The 22,154-nt window shown below is 48.4% G+C and overlaps 1 protein-coding gene across 4 annotated transcripts in view; it reads right to left on the bottom strand.

The window, feature by feature from the left end:
• Positions 1-21,536, bottom strand: part of LOC119774266 (mitochondrial Rho GTPase 1-A-like) — a 35,129-nt gene extending 13,593 nt beyond the window's left edge. Inside the window, exons 1-13 of one of the 4 annotated variants that reach the window (XM_038271698.1) lie at positions 21,318-21,536; positions 17,855-17,913; positions 17,692-17,773; positions 17,429-17,472; positions 17,290-17,343; positions 17,100-17,152; positions 16,917-17,025; positions 14,199-14,300; positions 5,876-5,974; positions 5,054-5,162; positions 4,860-4,980; positions 4,695-4,779; positions 266-411 (exon numbers count right to left, since the gene is read on the bottom strand). In XM_038271698.1, coding sequence (XP_038127626.1) covers positions 266-411; positions 4,695-4,779; positions 4,860-4,980; positions 5,054-5,162; positions 5,876-5,974; positions 14,199-14,300; positions 16,917-17,025; positions 17,100-17,152; positions 17,290-17,343; positions 17,429-17,472; positions 17,692-17,773; positions 17,855-17,913; positions 21,318-21,354 — 1,100 coding nt within the window. In that variant the 5' untranslated portion in view covers positions 21,355-21,536. The remainder of the gene's footprint in view (positions 1-265; positions 412-4,694; positions 4,780-4,859; positions 4,981-5,053; positions 5,163-5,875; positions 5,975-14,198; positions 14,301-16,916; positions 17,026-17,099; positions 17,153-17,289; positions 17,344-17,428; positions 17,473-17,691; positions 17,774-17,854; positions 17,914-21,317) is intronic. The other 3 variants (XM_038271695.1, XM_038271696.1, XM_038271697.1) reach the window with 3 other exon arrangements.
• Positions 21,537-22,154: the final 618 nt, after the last annotated feature.

Here is a 22,154-nt window from a genome sequence, read left to right as displayed (position 1 = left end):
TGAAAGCTCCTCCTGTTGCTTTAATCAGCATCATAAAGCTGCAGCTCCTGCTTCCTCCTCTGACCTGATGGGAAGCTCCTTCCCTGCCTCCTCCTGCTGCTGATGTCCCTCAGCTTCATGACAACTACTGTTTGCCCATGAAAATAAATCCAGAAGGGCTTGAATTGCACCAAGAATCAGTCAATGATCTTTAATGACTGTTTTAAACACACATGCAGGTATAAACGATAAAAAAGGAAGAAGCCTTCAGTTCTCCTCTACTTACGTCCACTGAGAGAGGAAGCCCTGGTAGGTGATCCAGCCTTGCTCGTTGGTGCACACCGTGTTGTTGACATCTGGACCCCAGGGCGTGTACGGGAAAACATCAAACAGGTCCCTCAGCTCATCAGGCGACAAGGCGCAGTCACGGTCCTGTCAGCCATTAAAAACGGCGTCCATTAACACGCTGGTTCAGCTTTAAAAAACCTACAACGCAGCAATAAAAGTGATTCCTTCCTGCTATCATTTCATCCTCCACCCCCATGCAGGGGACAAAACATCTGGCCTGTTCATCCAGGCCAACTATTCCCTCTAACGACCCCCCTTTCAGAGACATAGACAGGTATGGGGCATTGCAGGCTAACAAAGAAGCCAAACGACCCCCATTCCAAAGGGGGGGACCCGTTCATCCGTTTCTATTTGCATGTTTTCTAAACTAAAACCAGGCTTTGTTGGGCTGCTGGATAAAACCTGGAACTAAACGCTATTTCTGACATTTTGAAGTGAAAAATCTTCCTGGATGGAAGAGAAACGTCTTCAAACCTGGAAACAAACTTGGCTGTTATTCTCATCGTTTCATCAGATTATCAAAGAAATGAGGGAATCAGTCAGAGTTGAGCTTCAAACTAAAACCCAGCTCCAAACTAAAACCCAGCTCCAAACTCAAACCCAGCTCCACACTCAAACCCAGCTCCAAACTAAAACTCAGCTCCACACTCAAACCCAGCTCCAAACTAAATCCCAGCTCCACACTAAAACTCAGCTCCACACTCAAACCCAGCTCCAAACTAAATCCCAGCTCCACACTCAAACCCAGCTCCAAACTAAAACCCAGCTCCAAACTAAAACCCAGCTCCAAACTCAAACCCAGCTCCAAACTCAAACTCAGCTCCAAACTAAAACCCAGCTCCAAACTCAAACCCAGCTCCACACTCAAACCCAGCTCCAAACTAAATCCCAGCTCCACACTCAAACCCAGCTCCAAACTAAAACCCAGCTCCAAACTAAAACCCAGCTCCAAACTCAAACCCAGCTCCAAACTAAAACCCAGCTCCACACTCAGTGCCCAGTGGGCAGTCGTGGGTGAGCGGTTAGGGTGTCAGACTTGGATCCCAAAGGTTACCGGTTCGACTCCTGACCCGCCAGGTTGGTGGGGGGAGTAATTAACCAGCGCTCTCCCCCATCCTCCTCCATGACTGAGGTACCCTGAGCATGGTACCGTCCCGCCACACTGCTCCCTTGGGGCGCCATTGAGGGCTGCCCCCTTGCACGGGTGAGGCATAAATGCAATTTCATGGTGTGCAGTGTTCACTTGTGTGTGCTGTGTCACAATGACAATGGGAGTTGGAGGAGTTTCCCAAAGGGCTTTCACTTCACTTCACTTTCACTTCACTCAAACCCAGCTCCAAACTAAAACCCAGCTCCAAACTCAAACCCAGCTCCAAACTAAATCCCAGCTCCACACTCAAACCCAGCTCCAAACTAAAACCCAGCTCCAAACTAAAACCCAGCTCCACACTCAAACCCAGCTCCAAACTAAAACCCAGCTCCAAACTAAAACCCAGCTCCAAACTCAAACCCAGCTCCAAACTCAAACTCAGCTCCAAACTCAAACCCAGCTCCACACTCAAACCCAGCTCCAAACTAAATCCCAGCTCCAAACTCAAACTCAGCTCCAAACTCAAACCCAGCTCCAAACCAAAACCCAGCTCCAAACTAAAACCCAGCTCCAAACTCAAACCCAGCTCCAAACTCAAACCCAGCTCCAAACTCAAACTCAGCTCCAAACTCAAACCCAGCTCCACACTCAAACCCAGCTCCACACTCAAACCCAGCTCCAAACTAAAACCCAGCTCCAAACTAAAACCCAGCTCCAAACTCAAACCCAGCTCCAAACTCAAACCCAGCTCCAAACTCAAACCCAGCTCCACACTCAAACCCAGCTCCAAACTCAAACCCAGCTCCAAACTCAAACCCAACTCCACACTCAAACCCAGCTCCAAACTAAAACTCAGCTCCACACTCAAACCCAGCTCCAAACTAAAACCCAGCTCCAAACTAAAACCCAGCTCCAAACTCAAACCCAGCTCCAAACTCAAACTCAGCTCCAAACTCAAACCCAGCTCCAAACTCAAACCCAGCTCCAAACTCAAACTCAGCTCCAAACTCAAACTCAGCTCCAAACTCAAACTCAGCTCCAAACTCAAACCCAGCTCCAAACTCAAACCCAGCTCCAAACTCAAACCCAGCTCCAAACTCAAACCCAGCTCCAAACTCAAACCCAGCTCCAAACTCAAACTCAGCTCCAAACTCAAACCCAGCTCCAAACTCAAACCCAGCTCCAAACTCAAACCCAGCTCCAAACTCAAACCCAGCTCCAAACTCAAACCCAGCTCCAAACTAAAACCCAGCTCCAAACTAAAACCCAGCTCCAAACTCAAACTCAGCTCCAAACTTAAACCCAGCTCCAAACTCAAACCCAGCTCCAAACTCAAACCCAGCTCCAAACTCAAACCCAGCTCCAAACTCAAACCCAGCTCCAAACTAAAACCCAGCTCCAAACTAAAACCCAGCTCCAAACTAAAACCCAGCTCCAAACTCAAACCCAGCTCCAAACTCAAACCCAGCTCCAAACTCAAACCCAGCTCCAAACTCAAACCCAGCTCCAAACTAAAACTCAGCTCCAAACTTAGACCCAGCTCCAAACTCAAACCCAGCTCCAAACTCAAACCCAGCTCCAAACTCAAACCCAGCTCCAAACTTAAACCCAGCTCCAAACTTAAACCCAGCTGCTTCATCTTCAAATAAACGACAAACAGCTAGAAATGATTTCTTCACATGGTTGTAGAAGAACTTCAGCTGACAGGCAGAGCTTGTTCCATCCATCCTCTGGTTTTTATTGAGCTAAAGATTAAATAGATGTTTTGATCTTTGCCTGTTTTCCGACTCTGAGCTCCTGACCCCATCTGGAAGGATGCGCCCAGCCATCCTGTGAAGGAAACTCATTTCGGCCGCTTGTATTCGCGATCCTGTCCAGAGCTTTGTCCCCTGACCCAGCTCCTCCTTCACCACTAAAGTCCGATACAGCGACTGCATCACTGCCGACGCCGCACCGACCTGTCTATCAATCTCACATTGCATGAGGCCCTCACTCTGGACCCCATATCGGGGTCCAGAGTGAGGGCCTCGGACTTGGAGGTGCTGATCCTCATCCCGGCCACTTCCCACTCTGCTGCAAACCACCCCAGTCCACGGCAAAGGTCCTGGTTTGATGAGGCCAACAGGACAACATCATCTGCAAACAGCAGAGATGACATCCTGAGACTCCCAAACCGGACCCCCTCGGGTCCCTGGCTGCTCCTAGACATTCTGTCCATAGATGTAATGAACGGACCTGGTGGCAAAGGGCAGCCCTGCCGGAGGCCAGCATGCCCCGGGAACAGGTCTGACTTACTGAACCAAGCTCCTGCTGCGGTCATACAGACAGCAGAGGGCCCCGGGCCCCGTACACCCAGAGAACCTCCCACAGGCACCACTAGGGACGCGTCAAACGCCTTCTCCAGGTCCACAAAACACATGTGGACTGGTTGGGTGACCTCCCATGAACCCTCGACCCCCGGATGACGGGTGTAGAGATGGTCTGGATGTTTTTTTGGGTTTACTTCTCCTTTGAAAAAGTCACATACTGAAATATATTACGTTATATCGATAATAAAAATATCTATGTGTATTTGGATGTGAATTCACAGCGGAGGTGCAAGTTCTATTATTAAAGGTATTCAACCACTGGATAGTACGTGTGTTTGCATACGTATTAATTTAGCTCTATGTCAGATCTATGTCAGATTTAAAGGCTAATGCTTATAGCGTCATTCATTTAATAACCTGCAGATAGGAAAATACTGCAGCATTAACAGAAATGTACTGCTAATTCAGTCTGGATGGGAAATCCTGTAATTACCACAGCAATGTAATAAATCCATCTATATCACATGTTCATCATTCATTTATCACTTTTGGGAAATCAGTATTATTCTGCTGCATTAACACATTAATATTGTGATGGTTTGTATAATATGTTATATTAATGATTTATAGACTTCTTCATACTGACTGCATTGATGGGCCTATTTTTTATTCTAAGTAAAAGTAGGCGTCACGCTGCCGTGCGTTATGCAGAAGTTAGGCTGTCGTTGGACAGAAGCTCTGGACTCGTTATGAATCCTCCATGTTTACGCCCAGAATAGAAACAATCCATAGAAAGTTCAGCGTTTTAGGCGATTCTGGGACGTCAGGCAGACGCTGGATAAATCCTCAGGGTGTAATGATTTAGTCTTTAGTCTGGGCTAAATCCTGCTTCCATGGCAGCAGGTTAAATGGCCCCTCAGCAGTGGGTTTGATAAGCAAACAGCAAACGAGCTGCAGCAGGGCGGCACCTTGTCGTGTTTGTCAAAGACGCTCTGCAGGAAGAGGTAGGCGTTGTGGTTCAGCTCCGTGCTGCAGTCAGGAGGAACCTTTAGCCTTTAGAAAAACAGAAGCAAAGGTTTAAAATGCAGCCCAGTGGAAATCTGGTATCTGATGAAACATCAGGTGAGACTCACGGAGGGAAGAGATAGTCCTGGTTTAGCTCCAGGTCATCGTCGTACCCGAACCTCCTCAGAACTGTCCAGGTGGTTTCATGGCGGCCGCGCTGAATGAACAGCGTGTGCAGAAAGAGGAAGCCTGTAAGGCAGGAGAGACGGAGCGGTGAGAAATACATGCAGCTGGATTAACGGCTGCTTCCACTGGTTCCTACCTTTTAGGGTGAGTCCGTTATGGAGGACGCCATCAATCAGGTTCTTCCTCACAACGTTCTTCACATCCTCCAACGCCTGAGGCTCCAGGGGGCTGTGGAAGCACGCCCGCTGCCAGAGAAACGCAGCGCAGTCGGTTAAAACACCACAACGACCTGCAGAAGCGTCTCTGCTGAAGGAAGGAGGAGCAGGTGGAGGAAGGAGGAGCAGGTAGAGGAAGGAGGAGCAGGTGGAGGAAGGAGGAGCAGGTGGAGGAAGGAGGAGCAGGTAGAGGAAGGAGGAGCAGGTGGAGGAAGGAGGAGCAGGTGGAGGAAGGAGGAGCAGGTAGAGGAAGGAGGAGCAGGTGGAGGAAGGAGGAGCAGGTGGAGGAAGGAGGAGCAGGTGGAGGAAGGAGGAGCAGGTGGAGGAAGGAGGAGCAGGTAGAGGAAGGAGGAGCAGGTGGAGGAAGGAGGAGCAGGTGGAGGAAGGAGGAGCAGGTAGAGGAAGGAGGAGCAGGTGGAGGAAGGAGGAGCAGGTGGAGGAAGGAGGAGCAGGTAGAGGAAGGAGGAGCAGGTAGAGGAAGGAGGAGCAGGTGGAGGAAGGAGGAGCAGGTAGAGGAAGGAGGAGCAGGTGGAGGAAGGAGGAGCAGGTGGAGGAAGGAGGAGCAGGTAGAGGAAGGAGGAGCAGGTGGAGGAAGGAGGAGCAGGTGGAGGAAGGAGGAGCAGGTGGAGGAAGGAGGAGCAGGTAGAGGAAGGAGGAGCAGGTGGAGGAAGGAGGAGCAGGTGGAGGAAGGAGGAGCAGGTAGAGGAAGGAGGAGCAGGTGGAGGAAGGAGGAGCAGGTTCACCTGGAAGAAGTTGAGCTCGTTATCTTTGAGGATCCCGTCGTTATCCAGGTCGGACACTTTGAAGATCCGGGTCAGCGCTTTAACGCACAGAGGCTTCATCTGAAACAGCAGATATTAAGGCTGAAGCAACTCTAGCTGCTCTGTGCTTCTATATAGAAATACAGCAATAGATCAGATGCTGAGCAAAATCAGAGCATCTTCCTCTAAATCAGCATCTTTTTAATAACGTTTCTGATCGAGGAGGCACCGACGGGTCAGGCACTAAAATCCCAAACTCAGAAATCTAGGAAAATTATCGAATTTTATACCAGGATGCTCTAGTTTAACTGGGATGCTCTAGTTTAACTGGGATGCTCTAGTTTAACCAGGATGCTCTAGTTTAACTGGGATGCTCTAGTTTAACTGGGATGCTCTAGTTTAACTGGGATGCTCTAGTTTAACCAGGATGCTGTAGTTTAACTGGGATGCTCTAGTATAACCGGGATGCTCTAGTTTAACCAGGATGCTCTAGTTTAACTGGGATGCTCTAGTTTAACTGGGATGCTCTAGTTTAACTGGGATGCTCTAGTTTAACCAGGATGCTGTAGTTTAACTGGGATGCTCTAGTTTAACCAGGATGCTGGAGTTTAACCAGGATGCTCTAGTTTAACCGGGATGCTCTAGTTTAACCAGGATGCTCTAGTTTAACCAGGATGCTCTAGTTTAACTGGGATGCTCTAGTTTAACCAGAATGCTGTAGTTTAACTGGGATGCTCTAGTTTAACCAGGATGCTGGAGTTTAACCAGGATGCTCTAGTTTAACTGGGATGCTCTAGTTTAACCAGGATGCTGTAGTTTAACTGGGATGCTCTAGTTTAACCAGGATGCTGTAGTTTAACTGGGATGCTCTAGTTTAACCAGGATGCTGTAGTTTAACTGGGATGCTCTAGTTTAACCAGGATGCTGGAGTTTAACCAGGATGCTCTAGTTTAACCGGGATGCTCTAGTTTAACCAGGATGCTCTAGTTTAACCAGGATGCTCTAGTTTAACTGGGATGCTCTAGTTTAACCAGGATGCTGTAGTTTAACTGGGATGCTCTAGTTTAACCAGGATGCTGGAGTTTAACCAGGATGCTGGAGTTTAACCAGGATGCTCTAGTTTAACCAGGATGCTCTAGTTTAACCAGGATGCTCTAGTTTAACTGGGATGCTCCAGTTTAACCAGGATGCTGTAGTTTAACTGGGATGCTCTAGTTTAACCAGGATGCTGGAGTTTAACCAGGATGCTGGAGTTTAACCAGGATGCTCTAGTTTAACCGGGATGCTCTAGTTTAACCAGGATGCTGGAGTTTAACCAGGATGCTGGAGTTTAACCAGGATGCTCTAGTTTAACCAGGATGCTCTAGTTTAACCAGGATGCTGGAGTTTAACCAGGATGCTCTAGTTTAACCGGGATGCTCTAGTTTAACCAGGATGCTCTAGTTTAACCAGGATGCTCTAGTTTAACTGGGATGCTCTAGTTTAACCAGGATGCTGTAGTTTAACTGGGATGCTCTAGTTTAACCAGGATGCTGGAGTTTAACCAGGATGCACTAGTTTAACCGGGATGCTCTAGTTTAACCAGGATGCTCTAGTTTAACCAGGATGCTCTAGTTTAACTGGGATGCTCTAGTTTAACCAGGATGCTGTAGTTTAACTGGGATGCTCTAGTTTAACCAGGATGCTGGAGTTTAATCAGGATGCTCTAGTTTAACTGGGATGCTCTAGTTTAACCAGGATGCTGGAGTTTAACCAGGATGCTGGAGTTTAACCAGGATGCTCTAGTTTAACCAGGATGCTCTAGTTTAACCAGGATGCTGGAGTTTAACCAGGATGCTCTAGTTTAACCGGGATGCTCTAGTTTAACTGGGATGCTGGAGTTTAACCAGGATGCTCTAGTTTAACCAGGATGCTGGAGTTTAACCAGGATGCTCTAGTTTAACTGGGATGCTGGAGTTTAACCAGGATGCTCTAGTTTAACCAGGATGCTCTAGTTTAACCAGGATGCTCTAGTTTAACTGGGATGCTCTAGTTTAACCAGGATGCTGGAGTTTAACCAGGATGCTCTAGTTTAACCAGGATGCTCTAGTTTAACCAGGATGCTCTAGTTTAACCAGGATGCTGGAGTTTAACCAGGATGCTGGAGTTTAACCAGGATGCTCTAGTTTAACCGGGATGCTGGAGTTTAACCAGGATGTTTGAGTTTAACCGGGATGCTCTAGTTTAACCAGGATGCTGGAGTTTAACCAGGATGCTCTAGTTTAACCAGGATGCTCTAGTTTAACCGGGATGCTGGAGTTTAACCAGGATGTTTGAGTTTAACCGGGATGCTCTAGTTTAACCATGATGCTGGAGTTTAACCAGGATGCTCTAGTTTAACCAGGATGTTTGAGTTTAACCAGGATGCTGGAGTTTAACCAGGATGCTGGAGTTTAACCAGGATGTTCTAGTTTAACCAGGATGCTGGAGTTTAACCAGGATGCTCTAGTTTAACCAGGATGCTGGAGTTTAACCAGGATGCTCTAGTTTAACCAGGATGCTGGAGTTTAACCAGGATGCTGGAGTTTAACCAGGATGCTGGAGTTTAACCAGGATGCTCTAGTTTAACCAGGATGCTGGAGTTTAACCAGGATGCTGGAGTTTAACCAGGATGCTCTAGTTTAACCAGGATGCTGGAGTTTAACCAGGATGCTGGAGTTTAACCAGGATGCTGGAGTTTAACCAGGATGCTCTAGTTTAACCAGGATGCTGGAGTTTAACCAGGATGCTCTAGTTTAACCAGGATGCTGGAGTTTAACCAGGATGCTGGAGTTTAACCAGGATGCTCTAGTTTAACCTGGATGCTGGAGTTTAACCAGGATGCTCTAGTTTAACCTGGATGCTGGAGTTTAACCAGGATGCTGGAGTTTAACCAGGATGCTGGAGTTTAACCAGGATGCTCTAGTTTAACCAGGATGCTGGAGTTTAACCAGGATGCTGGAGTTTAACCAGGATGCTGGAGTTTAACCAGGATGCTCTAGTTTAACCAGGATGCTGGAGTTTAACCAGGATGCTCTAGTTTAACCAGGATGCTGGAGTTTAACCAGGATGCTGGAGTTTAACCAGGATGCTCTAGTTTAACCTGGATGCTGGAGTTTAACCAGGATGCTCTAGTTTAACCTGGATGCTGGAGTTTAACCAGGATGCTGGAGTTTAACCAGGATGCTGGAGTTTAACCAGGATGCTCTAGTTTAACCAGGATGCTGGAGTTTAACCAGGATGCTGTAGTTTAACCAGGATGCTGGAGTTTAACCAGGATGCTCTAGTTTAACCAGGATGCTCTAGTTTAACCAGGATGCTCTAGTTTAACCAGGATGCTGGAGTTTAACCAGGATGCTCTAGTTTAACCGGGATGCTGGAGTTTAACCAGGATGTTTGAGTTTAACCGGGATGCTCTAGTTTAACCAGGATGCTGGAGTTTAACCAGGATGCTCTAGTTTAACCAGGATGCTCTAGTTTAACCAGGATGCTCTAGTTTAACCGGGATGCTGGAGTTTAACCAGGATGCTCTAGTTTAACCAGGATGCTCTAGTTTAACCAGAATGCTCTAGTTTAACCAGGATGCTGGAGTTTAACCAGGATGCTCTAGTTTAACCAGGATGCTCTAGTTTAACCAGGATGCTCTAGTTTAACCGGGATGCTCTAGTTTAACCAGGATGCTGGAGTTTAACCAGGATGCTGGAGTTTAACCAGGATGTTTGAGTTTAACCGGGATGCTCTAGTTTAACCAGGATGCTGGAGTTTAACCAGGATGCTCTAGTTTAACCAGGATGCTCTAGTTTAACCAGGATGCTCTAGTTTAACCGGGATGCTGGAGTTTAACCAGGATGTTTGAGTTTAACCGGGATGCTCTAGTTTAACCATGATGCTGGAGTTTAACCAGGATGCTCTAGTTTAACCAGGATGTTTGAGTTTAACCAGGATGCTGGAGTTTAACCAGGATGCTGGAGTTTAACCAGGATGTTCTAGTTTAACCAGGATGCTGGAGTTTAACCAGGATGCTCTAGTTTAACCAGGATGCTGGAGTTTAACCAGGATGCTCTAGTTTAACCAGGATGCTGGAGTTTAACCAGGATGCTGGAGTTTAACCAGGATGCTCTAGTTTAACCAGGATGCTCTAGTTTAACCAGGATGCTGGAGTTTAACCAGGATGCTGGAGTTTAACCAGGATGCTCTAGTTTAACCAGGATGCTGGAGTTTAACCAGGATGCTGGAGTTTAACCAGGATGCTGGAGTTTAACCAGGATGCTCTAGTTTAACCTGGATGCTGGAGTTTAACCAGGATGCTCTAGTTTAACCTGGATGCTGGAGTTTAACCAGGATGCTGGAGTTTAACCAGGATGCTGGAGTTTAACCAGGATGCTCTAGTTTAACCAGGATGCTGGAGTTTAACCAGGATGCTCTAGTTTAACCAGGATGCTGGAGTTTAACCAGGATGCTCTAGTTTAACCAGGATGCTCTAGTTTAACCAGGATGCTCTAGTTTAACCAGGATGCTGGAGTTTAACCAGGATGCTCTAGTTTAACCAGGATGCTGGAGTTTAACCAGGATGCTCTAGTTTAACCAGGATGCTCTAGTTTAACCAGGATGCTCTAGTTTAACCAGGATCTTGAGATGGAGCCTAAATCTGTTATCAATGTTTTCCTTCAGGCTGCTGCTTTCAAACAGCAGATAAAATCAAATTAGTTTCACCTTCTGCAGCGTCCAGCTCTGTGTCCTGATGGAAAAAAAAATTATATTCTCTGATTAAATACTAAATAAATAGGAAAAAGGCAAAAGGAAAAGCAACTCTGGACTCGTTTCTGAAAATCAGCCTGAAAACTTTTCCTTTATGTTTGACATGTTGAGATAAAATCAGTTTAACGGCATCTTCAGTGATTTTAAAGGAATAATCAGACTTTTTCATTAGCCTGCCATGTTAGCACCGTTAGCAGAGCTGATTGGTAAACCAACCATGGCAAACCGCTAACGTCGCTAACGCTACATCCACACAAGCTGAATTCTTAGCCTTTTCCTCCAGAGGAAAAAAAAAACAGCATGAAATTAATTCTAAATGATTGTTTCCTTATAAAAAAATGATCCGACATCAATTTAAGAACAATTTCAGAAGGATTAAATATTTTACATCAGAAGGAGCCAAAATAGTTTTCAGATGGACAGAATTTAAAAAGATCAGGAGGAGCCGGAGAACTTTGATCCTGTTAGAATAATAAGGAAATATTATAGAGAAGCTGCATAATAATCAGCTTTATGAGGTTGGAGGGTAGGAGGGTGGTGCTCAGAGCAGAAGGGTGGTGCTCAGAGCAGCAGGGTGGTGCTCAGAGCAGCAGGGTGGTGCTCAGAAGCAGCAGGGTGGTGCTCAGAGCAGAAGGGTGGTGCTCAGAGCAGAAGGGTGGTGCTCAGAAGCAGCAGGGTGGTGCTCAGAGCAGAAGGGTGGTGCTCAGAGCAGCAGGGTGGTGCTCAGAGCAGAAGGGTGGTGCTCAGAGCAGAAGGGTGGTGCTCAGAGCAGAAGGGTGGTGCTCAGAGCAGAAGGGTGGTGCTCAGAAGCAGCAGGGTGGTGCTCAGAGCAGAAGGGTGGTGCTCAGAGCAGCAGGGTGGTGCTCAGAGCAGAAGGGTGGTGCTCAGAGCAGCAGGGCTGTGCTCAGAAGCAGCAGGGTGGTGCTCAGAGCAGCAGGGTGGTGTTCAGAGCAGCAGGGTGGTGCTCAGAGCAGCAGGGTGGTGCTCAGAGCAGAAGGGTGGTGCTCAGAGCAGAAGGGTGGTGCTCAGAAGCAGCAGGGTGGTGCTCAGAGCAGAAGGGTGGTGCTCAGAGCAGCAGGGTGGTGCTCAGAGCAGAAGGGTGGTGCTCAGAGCAGCAGGGCTGTGCTCAGAAGCAGCAGGGTGGTGCTCAGAGCAGCAGGGTGGTGTTCAGAGCAGCAGGGTGGTGCTCAGAGCAGCAGGGTGGTGCTCAGAGCAGAAGGGTGGTGCTCAGAGCAGAAGGGTGGTGCTCAGAAGCAGCAGGGTGGTGCTCAGAGCAGAAGGGTGGTGCTCAGAGCAGAAGGGTGGTGCTCAGAGCAGAAGGGTGGTGCTCAGAGCAGCAGGGCTGTGCTCAGAAGCAGCAGGGTGGTGCTCAGAGCAGAAGGGTGGTGCTCAGAAGCAGCAGGGTGGTGCTCAGAGCAGAAGGGTGGTGCTCAGAGCAGAAGGGTGGTGCTCAGAGCAGCAGGGTGGTGCTCAGAAGCAGCAGGGTGGTGCTCAGAGCAGAAGGGTGGTGCTCAGAGCAGAAGGGTGGTGCTCAGAGCAGAAGGGTGGTGCTCAGAGCAGCAGGGCTGTGCTCAGAAGCAGCAGGGTGGTGCTCAGAGCAGCAGGGTGGTGCTCAGAGCAGCAAGGTGGTGCTCAGAAGCAGCAGGGTGGTGCTCAGAAGCAGCAGGGTGGTGCTCAGAGCAGAAGGGTGGTGCTCAGAGCAGAAGGGTGGTGCTCAGAGCAGAAGGGTGGTGCTCAGAGCAGCAGGGTGGTGCTCAGAGCAGAAGATTGGTGCTCAGAAGCAGCAGGGTGGTGCTCAGAGCAGAAGGGTGGTGCTCAGAGCAGAAGATTGGTGCTCAGAGCAGAAGGGTGGTGCTCAGAGCAGAAGGGTGGTGCTCAGAGCAGAAGGGTGGTGCTCAGAGCAGCAGGGCTGTGCTCAGAGCAGAAGATTGGTGCTCAGAAGCAGCAGGGTGGTGCTCAGAGCAGAAGGGTGGTGCTCAGAGCAGAAGGGTGGTGCTCAGAGCAGAAGGATGGTGCTCAGAGCAGCAGGGTGGTGCTCAAAGCAGCAGGGTGGTGCTCAGAGCAGAAGGGTGGTGCTCAGAGCAGAAGGGTGGTGCTCAGAGCAGCAGGGTGGTGCTCAGAGCAGAAGATTGGTGCTCAGAAGCAGCAGGGTGGTGCTCAGAGCAGAAGGGTGGTGCTCAGAGCAGAAGGGTGGTGCTCAGAGGAGCAGGGTGGTGCTCAGAGCAGCAGGGCTGTGCTCAGAAGCAGCAGGGTGGTGCTCAGAGCAGAAGGGTGGTGCTCAGAGCAGCAGGGTGGTGCTCAGAGCAGAAGGGTGGTGCTCAGAGCAGAAGGGTGGTGCTCAGAGCAGCAGGGCTGTGCTCAGAAGCAGCAGGGTGGTGCTCAGAGCAGAAGGGTGGTGCTCAGAGCAAAAGGGTGGTGCTCAGAGCAGCAGGGTGGTGCTCAGAAGCAGCAGGGTGGTGCTCAGAGCAGAAGGGTGGTGCTCAGAGCAGCAGGGCTGTGCTCAGAAGCAGCAGGGTGGTGCTCAGAGCAGAAGGGTGGTGCTCAGAGCAGAAGGGTGGTGCTCAGAGCAGCAGGGCTGTGCTCAGAGCAGCAGGGTGGTGCTCAGAGCAGCAGGGTGGTGCTCAGAGCAGAAGGGTGGTGCTCAGAGCAGCAGGGCTGTGCTCAGAGCAGCAGGGTGGTGCTCAGAGCAGCAGGGTGGTGCTCAGAGCAGAAGGGTGGTGCTCAGAGCAGCAGGGTGGTGCTCAGAGCAGAAGATTGGTGCTCAGAGCAGAAGGGTGGTGCTCAGAGCAGAAGGGTGGTGCTCAGAGCAGCAGGGCTGTGCTCAGAGCAGCAGGGTGGTGCTCAGAGCAGCAGGGTGGTGCTCAGAGCAGCAGGGTGGTGCTCAGAGCAGAAGGGTGGTGCTCAGAGCAGAAGATTGGTGCTCAGAGCAGAAGGGTGGTGCTCAGAGCAGCAGGGTGGTGCTCAGAGCAGCAGGGTGGTGCTCAGAGCAGCAGGGTGGTGCTCAGAGCAGAAGGGTGGTGCTCAGAGCAGAAGATTGGTGCTCAGAGCAGAAGGGTGGTGCTCAGAGCAGAAGGGTGGTGCTCAGAGCAGAAGGGTGGTGCTCAGAGCAGAAGGGTGGTGCTCAGAGCAGAAGATTGGTGCTCAGAGCAGAAGGGTGGTGCTCAGAAGCAGCAGGGTGGTGCTCAGAGCAGCAGGGTGGTGCTCAGAAGCAGCAGGGCTGTGCTCAGAGCAGCAGGGTGGTGCTCAGAGCAGCAGGGTGGTGCTCAGAGCAGAAGATTGGTGCTCAGAGCAGAAGGGTGGTGCTCAGAAGCAGCAGGGTGGTGCTCAGAAGCAGCAGGGCTGTGCTCAGAGCAGCAGGGTGGTGCTCAGAGCAGCAGGGTGGTGCTCAGAGCAGAAGATTGGTGCTCAGAGCAGAAGGGTGGTGCTCAGAGCAGCAGGGTGGTGCTCAGAGCAGCAGGGTGGTGCTCAGAGCAGCAGGGTGGTGTTCAGAGCAGCAGGGTGGTGCTCGTCTTCTGACTGAGGAACGTACCTGTTTGTTCTCAGGACAGTAGAGGGGGCCGGTTGGGTGGAGGACGGCCTTCTGGGCGTAGTAGAACAGCTCAGAGATGTTCTTCAGATTCTTTGCTGAACACTAAACAAGAAAACATGAAGATCTGACATCATCATCCTCTCTGTGATGAGGTCACAGATCCAGAGGAGTCTGATCTATGCAGGATTCATTCTATTTCTACATTCACCACAATTCAGCAGAAACACATGACAGAGGAAAAGAGGGCTCTGATTGGTCCATCTGAGCAACGCTCTGATTGGTCCGTGTCAGCTGTGCTCTGATTGGTCCATCTGCAGGTAAAGCTTTGGAAAAATCTTCTTCTAAAGAAAAACTGAGGAAAAGTTTTTTGTTTTTTTTTTAAACCCAAATGAAAGGAGCAAAAAAGTAGACAGCAGCCTGATCGATTGACATCATTATCATCATCAATTTGCATAGTCAGGCCTGTTTCTCAGTGTTCGGGCCTGTTTCTCAGTGTTCAGGCCTGTTTCTCAGTGTTCGGGCCTGTTTCTCAGTGTTCGGGCCTGTTTCTCAGTGTTTGGCCTGTTTCTCAGTGTTCAGGCCTGTTTCTCAGTGTTCGGGCCTGTTTCTCAGTGTTCGGGCCTGTTTCTCAGTGTTTGGCCTGTTTCTCAGTGTTTAGCCTGTTTCTCAGTGTTCGGGCCTGTTTCTCAGTGTTTGGGCCTGTTTCTCAGTGTTCGGGCCTGTTTCTCAGTGTTTGGCCTGTTTCTCAGTGTTCGGGCCTGTTTCTCAGTGTTTGGCCTTTTTCTCAGTGTTTGGCCTGTTTCTCAGTGTTTGGGCCTGTTTCTCAGTGTTTGGGCCTGTTTCTCAGTGTTCGGGCCTGTTTCTCAGTGTTTGGCCTGTTTCTCAGTGTTCAGGCCTGTTTTTCCTCAGTGTTCGGGCCTGTTTCTCAGTGTTTGGCCTGTTTCTCAGTGTTCGGGCCTGTTTCTCAGTGTTCGGGCCTGTTTCTCAGTGTTCGGGCCTGTTTCTCAGTGTTTGGCCTGTTTCTCAGTGTTTGGCCTGTTTCTCAGTGTTCGGGCCTGTTTCTCAGTGTTTGGCCTGTTTCTCAGTGTTTGGCCTGTTTCTCAGTGTTTGATCTGTTTCTCAGTGTTCGGGCTTGTTTCTCAGTGTTCGGGCCTGTTTCTCAGTGTTCCGGCCTGTTTCTCAGTGTTTGGCCTGTTTCTCAGTGTTCGGGCCTGTTTCTCAGTGTTTGGCCTGTTTCTCAGTGTTCGGGCCTGTTTTTCCTCAGTGTTCGGGCCTGTTTCTCAGTGTTCGGGCCTGTTTCTCAGTGTTCGGGCTGGTTTCTCAGTGTTTGGCCTGTTTCTCAGTGTTCGGGCCTGTTTCTCAGTGTTTGGCCTGTTTCTCAGTGTTCGGGCCTGTTTCTCAGTGTTTGGGCCTGTTTCTCAGTGTTTGGGCCTGTTTTTCAGTGTTTGGCCTGTTTCTCAGTGTTCGGGCCTGTTTCTCAGTGTTCGGGCCTGTTTCTCAGTGTTTGGCCTGTTTCTCAGTGTTCGGGCCTGTTTCTCAGTGTTCGGGCCTGTTTCTCAGTGTTCGGGCCTGTTTCTCAGTGTTTGGCCTGTTTCTCAGTGTTTGGCCTGTTTCTCAGTGTTCGGGCCTGTTTCTCAGTGTTCGGGCCTGTTTCTCAGTGTTTGGCCTGTTTCTCAGTGTTCAGGCCTATTTCTCAGTGTTTGGGCCTGTTTCTCAGTGTTTGGCCTGTTTCTCAGTGTTCGGGCCTGTTTCTCAGTGTTTGGCCTGTTTCTCAGTGTTCGGGCCTGTTTCTCAGTGTTCGGGCCTGTTTCTCAGTGTTTGGCCTGTTTCTCAGTGTTCAGGCCTATTTCTCAGTGTTCGGGCCTGTTTCTCAGTGTTTGGCCTGTTTCTCAGTGTTCGGGCCTGTTTCTCAGTGTTCGGGCCTGTTTCTCAGTGTTCGGGCCTGTTTCTCAGTGTTTGGCCTGTTTCTCAGTGTTCAGGCCTATTTCTCAGTGTTTGGGCCTGTTTCTCAGTGTTTGGCCTGTTTCTCAGTGTTCAGGCCTGTTTCTCAGTGTTTGGGCCTGTTTCTCAGTGTTTGGCCTGGTTCTCAGTGTTCGGGCCTGTTTCTCAGTGTTCGGGCGTGTTTCTCAGTGTTTGGCCTGTTTCTCAGTGTTCGGGCCTGTTTCTCAGTGTTTGGGCCTGTTTCTCAGTGTTTGGCCTGTTTCTCAGTGTTCAGGCCTGTTTTTCCTCAGTGTTTGGGCCTGTTTCTCAGTGTTTGGCCTGTTTCTCAGTGTTCGGGCCTGTTTCTCAGTGTTCAGGCCTGTTTTTCCTCAGTGTTCAGGCCTGTTTTTCCTCAGTGTTTGGGCCTGTTTCTCAGTGTTTGGGCCTGTTTCTCAGTGTTCGGGCCTGTTTCTCAGTGTTTGGCCTGTTTCTCAGTGTTCAGGCCTGTTTTTCCTCAGTGTTCGGGCCTGTTTCTCAGTGTTTGGCCTGTTTCTCAGTGTTCGGGCCTGTTTTTCCTCAGTGTTTGGGCCTGTTTCTCAGTGTTCAGGCCTGTTTTTCCTCAGTGTTGAGGCCTGTTTTTCCTCAGTGTTCGGGCCTGTTTCTCTCGACTTCTACCGGCACTAATTGGATCTGCTCTCATTCATCCTCTGCTCTCATCAGCAGCAGTGATGCCAATAACTGCAAATGTTGCTGCAGGCGGGGGAATCTTATGGTGTCTCTGCAGAGATACTTTCTCACCTCTACACACGTCTCTATCTCACTGTACTGGTTCATAATAGGCAGAATGGTCTCCATGCTGCTGTGTTCCACCAGGTCTGACTTGTTCCCCACAAGGATCAGAGGAACCCTGAGGACACATAGACATTCAGGTCACCAAACTATTGAAACCCCTCCTCCTCCTCACGGTTTGAACGGACACACCTGCTGTCCTTGTCTGTGTTCTCTGTGATCAGAGGGATCCAGTGCTCCGTCACCTGGAAGACGACAGATAACGACACATTTCATTATTTCCAACCTTTTAGGGAACAGCTGCTGGTTCCCTCAGAAGGCCTCATGCGCCGCAGAGATGAAATGATATATAAACAAATGATGGAAAGCAGAGGAGGCTCGCCTTCTCCATGGACGTCCTGTTGTTGACGGAGTAGACGATGCAAATCACATTTGCCTGCAGGAGAGAGCAGCACAGACGGCCGTCAGGCTTCCAGCGACGGGCTAACACTTGCTGAGCCACGGTTCATTGACAGACCCACCTTAGAGATCTCCTGGAACAGCTGCTCATCTGTCTGCTCTGCTTCTGCAGAAGGAGCACAAAGTGTTCACACCCTTCACATGTGGAAGCACACAGACTTGGATCATTAGGGGTTCATGTCATGGAGGTGAACATGATAGAAAAAATGACTTTTTCTTTGGTAGAGAAAAATCTTTTTAAAAGTGACATAGATCTATGTTAAACAGATTTAATCTCATCAGGTTAATTAGAATATGGCTGGCTGTTTACCGTCTGACTGTTTACCTGAATAGTCCACGATGTGCGTAGGAACCCTCTCAGGTGTGACATCTGCTGGTATGGTGATCTCCTCCACTCGATAGGGAACCTGAACCAAACAGAAAACACATTCCTGCTCAGCAGGCGTCCGTCCATCAGTCAGGAAGAAGCAAACTGGGAAAGCTCGTACCACATCTGGGAATTCTTCGCTGACCAGGGACATGATGAGGGACGTCTTCCCCACCTTGGCTGGGAGAGGAGACTCAAGCTTGGTTATCTTATTGCTCACAGGTACATTAAAATTCCTATTCCAAACATGATTTGATCATTCCACTCAAAGTCCCGCTTTACATTTAGAAAGCTGAACCATAAAAATAAAAAATGGTCCTTCATCCTATAATTGATAGAAAAAAATCATGAAGGGAAAATGTTAAATCATGGGCTGTTCTAGACGGGGCCAACAGGGGCCAACAGGAGCCAACAGGAGCCAACAGGGGCCAATGCGCCTGAACAACTGGCCCCTCTTATGACCCCTTGAATTAAAGTCATAAGGAAGCGGCTGCTCCAAACGTGCATTTCCCAATTCTCCCGAGTGGTGCCCGACTTTACACGAGTGTCATTTAAATCCCATATCAAAGAGGTTTCTAGAATTTCCTTCTTTCATCTGAGGAACATTGCAAAAATTAGAAATATCCTGTCCAGGGGTGATGCTGAGAAACTAGTCCATGCATTTGTTACTTCAAGGCTGGACTATTGTAATTCTTTACTATCAGGAAGTCCACAAACTGTAGTTAAAAGCCTTCAGCTGATCCAAAATGCTGCAGCCAGAGTTCTAATGAAAATTAAAAAGAGAGATCATATCTCGCCTATCCTGGCTTCTCTTCATTGGCTTCCTGTTAAATCCAGAATAGAATTTAAAATCCTCCTTCTCACATATAAAGCCTTAAATGGCCAAGCTCCATCTTATATCAGAGATCTGATTGTTCCTTATGTTCCTAACAGAGCACTTCGCTCTCAATCTGCAGGTTTACTAGTGGTTCCTAGAATTTCTAAAAGTAGAATGGGAGGCAGATCTTTTAGTTATCAGGCTCCTCTCCTGTGGAACCAACTACCAGTTTTAGTCCGTGAGGCAGACACCCTGTCTACTTTTAAGGCTAGGCTTAAAACTTTCATTTTTGATAAAGCTTATAGTTAGGGTGGCTCAGGTTATCCTGAGCTATCTCTATAGTTATGCTGCTATAGGCTTAGACTTTTGGAGGACATAGGGACCCGCATTTCATCATTCTGCTTCATTCTCTCTCTGTTCTCCTATTCTGCAGAATCTGTTAGTTCAATCTCTAACCTTCTGCTCTCTCTGCTTTTCCTCAGAGTAGCTTTGCCTCGTCTGTTCCTGTTTGGCTGTGACGTCATCCTGGAAAGAAACATCAGCTGTGCTGCTTCTATCAACACCCTTGTTAATAGATGTTGGAGATCGGCCTGTTTTCCAGTGTGGTCCTGTTTCTCTGACCGTGACTGAGTGGATGTGCTCTCTTCGTCCTCTGGCATGGGAGCTGCCTTGGAGCTCGTCTGCCTGGCTGTGTGTTTCCTGGACGGGGCCGCCTTTTACAGCTGCTTTTTGTATCTCTGCTTCTGTCTCCTTGAACCCCAGTCGGCCTCAGCAGATGGCCGCTCACACTGAGCCTGGTTCTGCTGGAGGTTTCTTCCTGTTAAAAGGGAGTTTTTCCTCTCCACTGTCGCTACAAGCATGCTTAGTGTGGGGGATTGTATTTGAGTCAATGAGTCAATGCAATCAACTGGTTTTCCTTAGATAGAAAACTTTGTATCAATTTGACTGTATGATCTGGTTGAACTGTAAAGTGCCTTGAGATGACATGTGTTGTGAATTTGGCGCTATATAAATAAACTGAATTGAATTGAAATTGAATAAAGTGAATGTGATTGGTCGATTATCAAGGGGGCGGGATTGATGTGGCGGAAGGTTCATAAGCGAGTTTGGTTGTGGCCGGTTTGTTGAAAGCATCTTGCTAACCAGTTAGCATCTTAGTGCTAGCAGGTTCCCAATTGGAAATTCCATTGGGACCAAGTAGCACTAAATTGGTGACTTAGAAACGACGCTGTCAAGGAACGCTATGGACAGCGGAAACATGCAAGAGGAGGAGAGTTTAGTGTCGGAGGTCGTGGATGAGTCTCCTCCGTCATCCATTTTTTATTTAGAGGAGGAAAGCGGGGACGAAGATGTTGTGGAAGAGGACGCCAGGGCGGCAGAAGCTTGGTTTGGTGTAGAAGGCTTCCAGCCGTACATGTTTGAGCCCTTGCCTCGCAACGCTGCCAGTTCTGTTAGCTCTACGCCTGCCGAAGACACAGACGTCCATCCCCGTGAACACTGGGACGCAACCCAATGGGAAAGGAAAGGATTCTGGTTTCAACCGCTGCGTATATTAGCTGCGACACATGAATCAAGATGCTATGACCCAAAACCTTTGATTGACAGATGAGCGTTGATATATGATTGGCCGAATTTAGGTGTTCAGGCTGACGTAGAACTAACTGGCCTGCAGGAGATAACGGAAAAAAACAGATTTTAAGACAGAATTTTTTTAGAAATAGAAATGTTATAACTTTTGGGAGAATATTGTCTGATAAAGAGAACATTTATATACATGTTTAAGCCAGAATGATTTGACATTTAAATATTATTTACCTGCGACTTTAAGACACACAGCAACAATTCAAATATAATATAATAGGTACATTGTACATGGAATCCATCAAAATCACCATCACCATCATCACCACCATCATCATCATCACCACCATCATCACCATCATCATCACCATCATCATCATCATCATCACCACCATCATCATCATCATCATCACCACCATCATCACCACCATCATCACCATCATCACCACCACCATCGTCATCATCACCATCATCATCATCATCATCACCATCATCATCATCATCATCATCATCATCATCATCACCACCATCATCATCACCACCATCATCATCATCATCATCATCATCACCATCATCATCATCATCATCATCATCATCACCACCATCATCATCACCACCATCATCATCATCATCATCATCATCATCACCATCAAAATCACCATCACCATCATCACCACCATCATCATCATCACCACCATCATCACCATCATCATCACCATCATCATCATCATCATCACCACCATCATCACCACCATCATCACCATCATCACCACCACCATCGTCATCATCACCATCATCATCATCATCATCACCATCATCATCATCATCATCATCATCATCATCACCACCATCATCATCACCACCATCATCACCACCATCATCACCATCATCATCATCATCATCACCACCATCATCATCACCACCATCATCACCACCATCATCATCATCATCATCATCACCACCATCATCATCACCATCATCATCATCACCATCACCACCATCATCACCATCATCATCATCACCACCACCACCATCATCATCATCATCATCACCATCACCATCATCATCATCATCATCATCATCATCATCATCATCACCACCATCATCACCACCATCATCATCATCATGCAGGGAGCATCAGTGTTATTTAAAGTCTGACTGCAGGAATAAACCGAGCTTATCTTACGCTCCCCAACCAGCAGGATCCTCACGTCTTTCCGCATCTTCAGTGTTTAGCAGAAAGGAGGCGGTTAACCTTCATGATCCGCCGCGGCGGACAGGAGGGGACAGCCGGTCAGCTGTGCGGCCTGCCCCGCTGGCTTCTTCCCTGCAGCCTGTTTACCATCCGGGTGACACCGGCTGAGTTTAAACTGTCCTCCGCTGCCGGTCAGCCTGCTGTGACGCTGCAGACAGAGCTCCGCCCCTTTCATTAGATTCACTCTAGATTCAACTTTGACATTATTTGGCATAAACCTTAAAAATAGTTTTCTATTCTAATTTATTCTCTCTGGTTTTGTTGTGGATAAAAATAAAGCAATCTCTGATGTCTTCGTTTATCCGGATAAATTAGCTTCCTCTGGTAGAAGGAAAATAGATCAGAGTGAGACCTCATTTTATTTTTAACATCTTCACAGAAAAGTCGGTCAACTTGCGCCACCGTCAGACAAAAGGATGAACTGCAGATAGAAAAGAGAGAAAGCTGGAGAGGATGTGGAGGAGCTCAGATTGATGAGGAGGAGGAGGAGGAGTCTGAGGAAGAGGAGGATGAGGAAGATGATGATGAGGAAGAGGAGGAGCATGTTCTTGGCTCAAGGCAGCGAAGGAAAGTCTAAGGAGGTTTAATTTCTCCAACTTTAGTCAAAGACTGTTTTTCTAAAGTTGAAGGCAGTATTTATTTGCATCAACAAAAATTAACAATAATATAAATAAATCTATTCAACAGGAAATCTACAAATATGATCGGGTGAAAAGTTATGAAATAAGAAAGTGGGAGCCCTCCTTTGGTTTTACTGGGGGGGGGGGG

This window comes from Cyprinodon tularosa, unplaced genomic scaffold (genome assembly GCF_016077235.1).
Source record: "Cyprinodon tularosa strain WSP-4 unplaced genomic scaffold, ASM1607723v1 ctg807, whole genome shotgun sequence".
NCBI lineage: Eukaryota > Metazoa > Chordata > Actinopteri > Cyprinodontiformes > Cyprinodontidae > Cyprinodon > Cyprinodon tularosa.
This window is presented reverse-complemented; position numbering and strand designations above follow the sequence as displayed.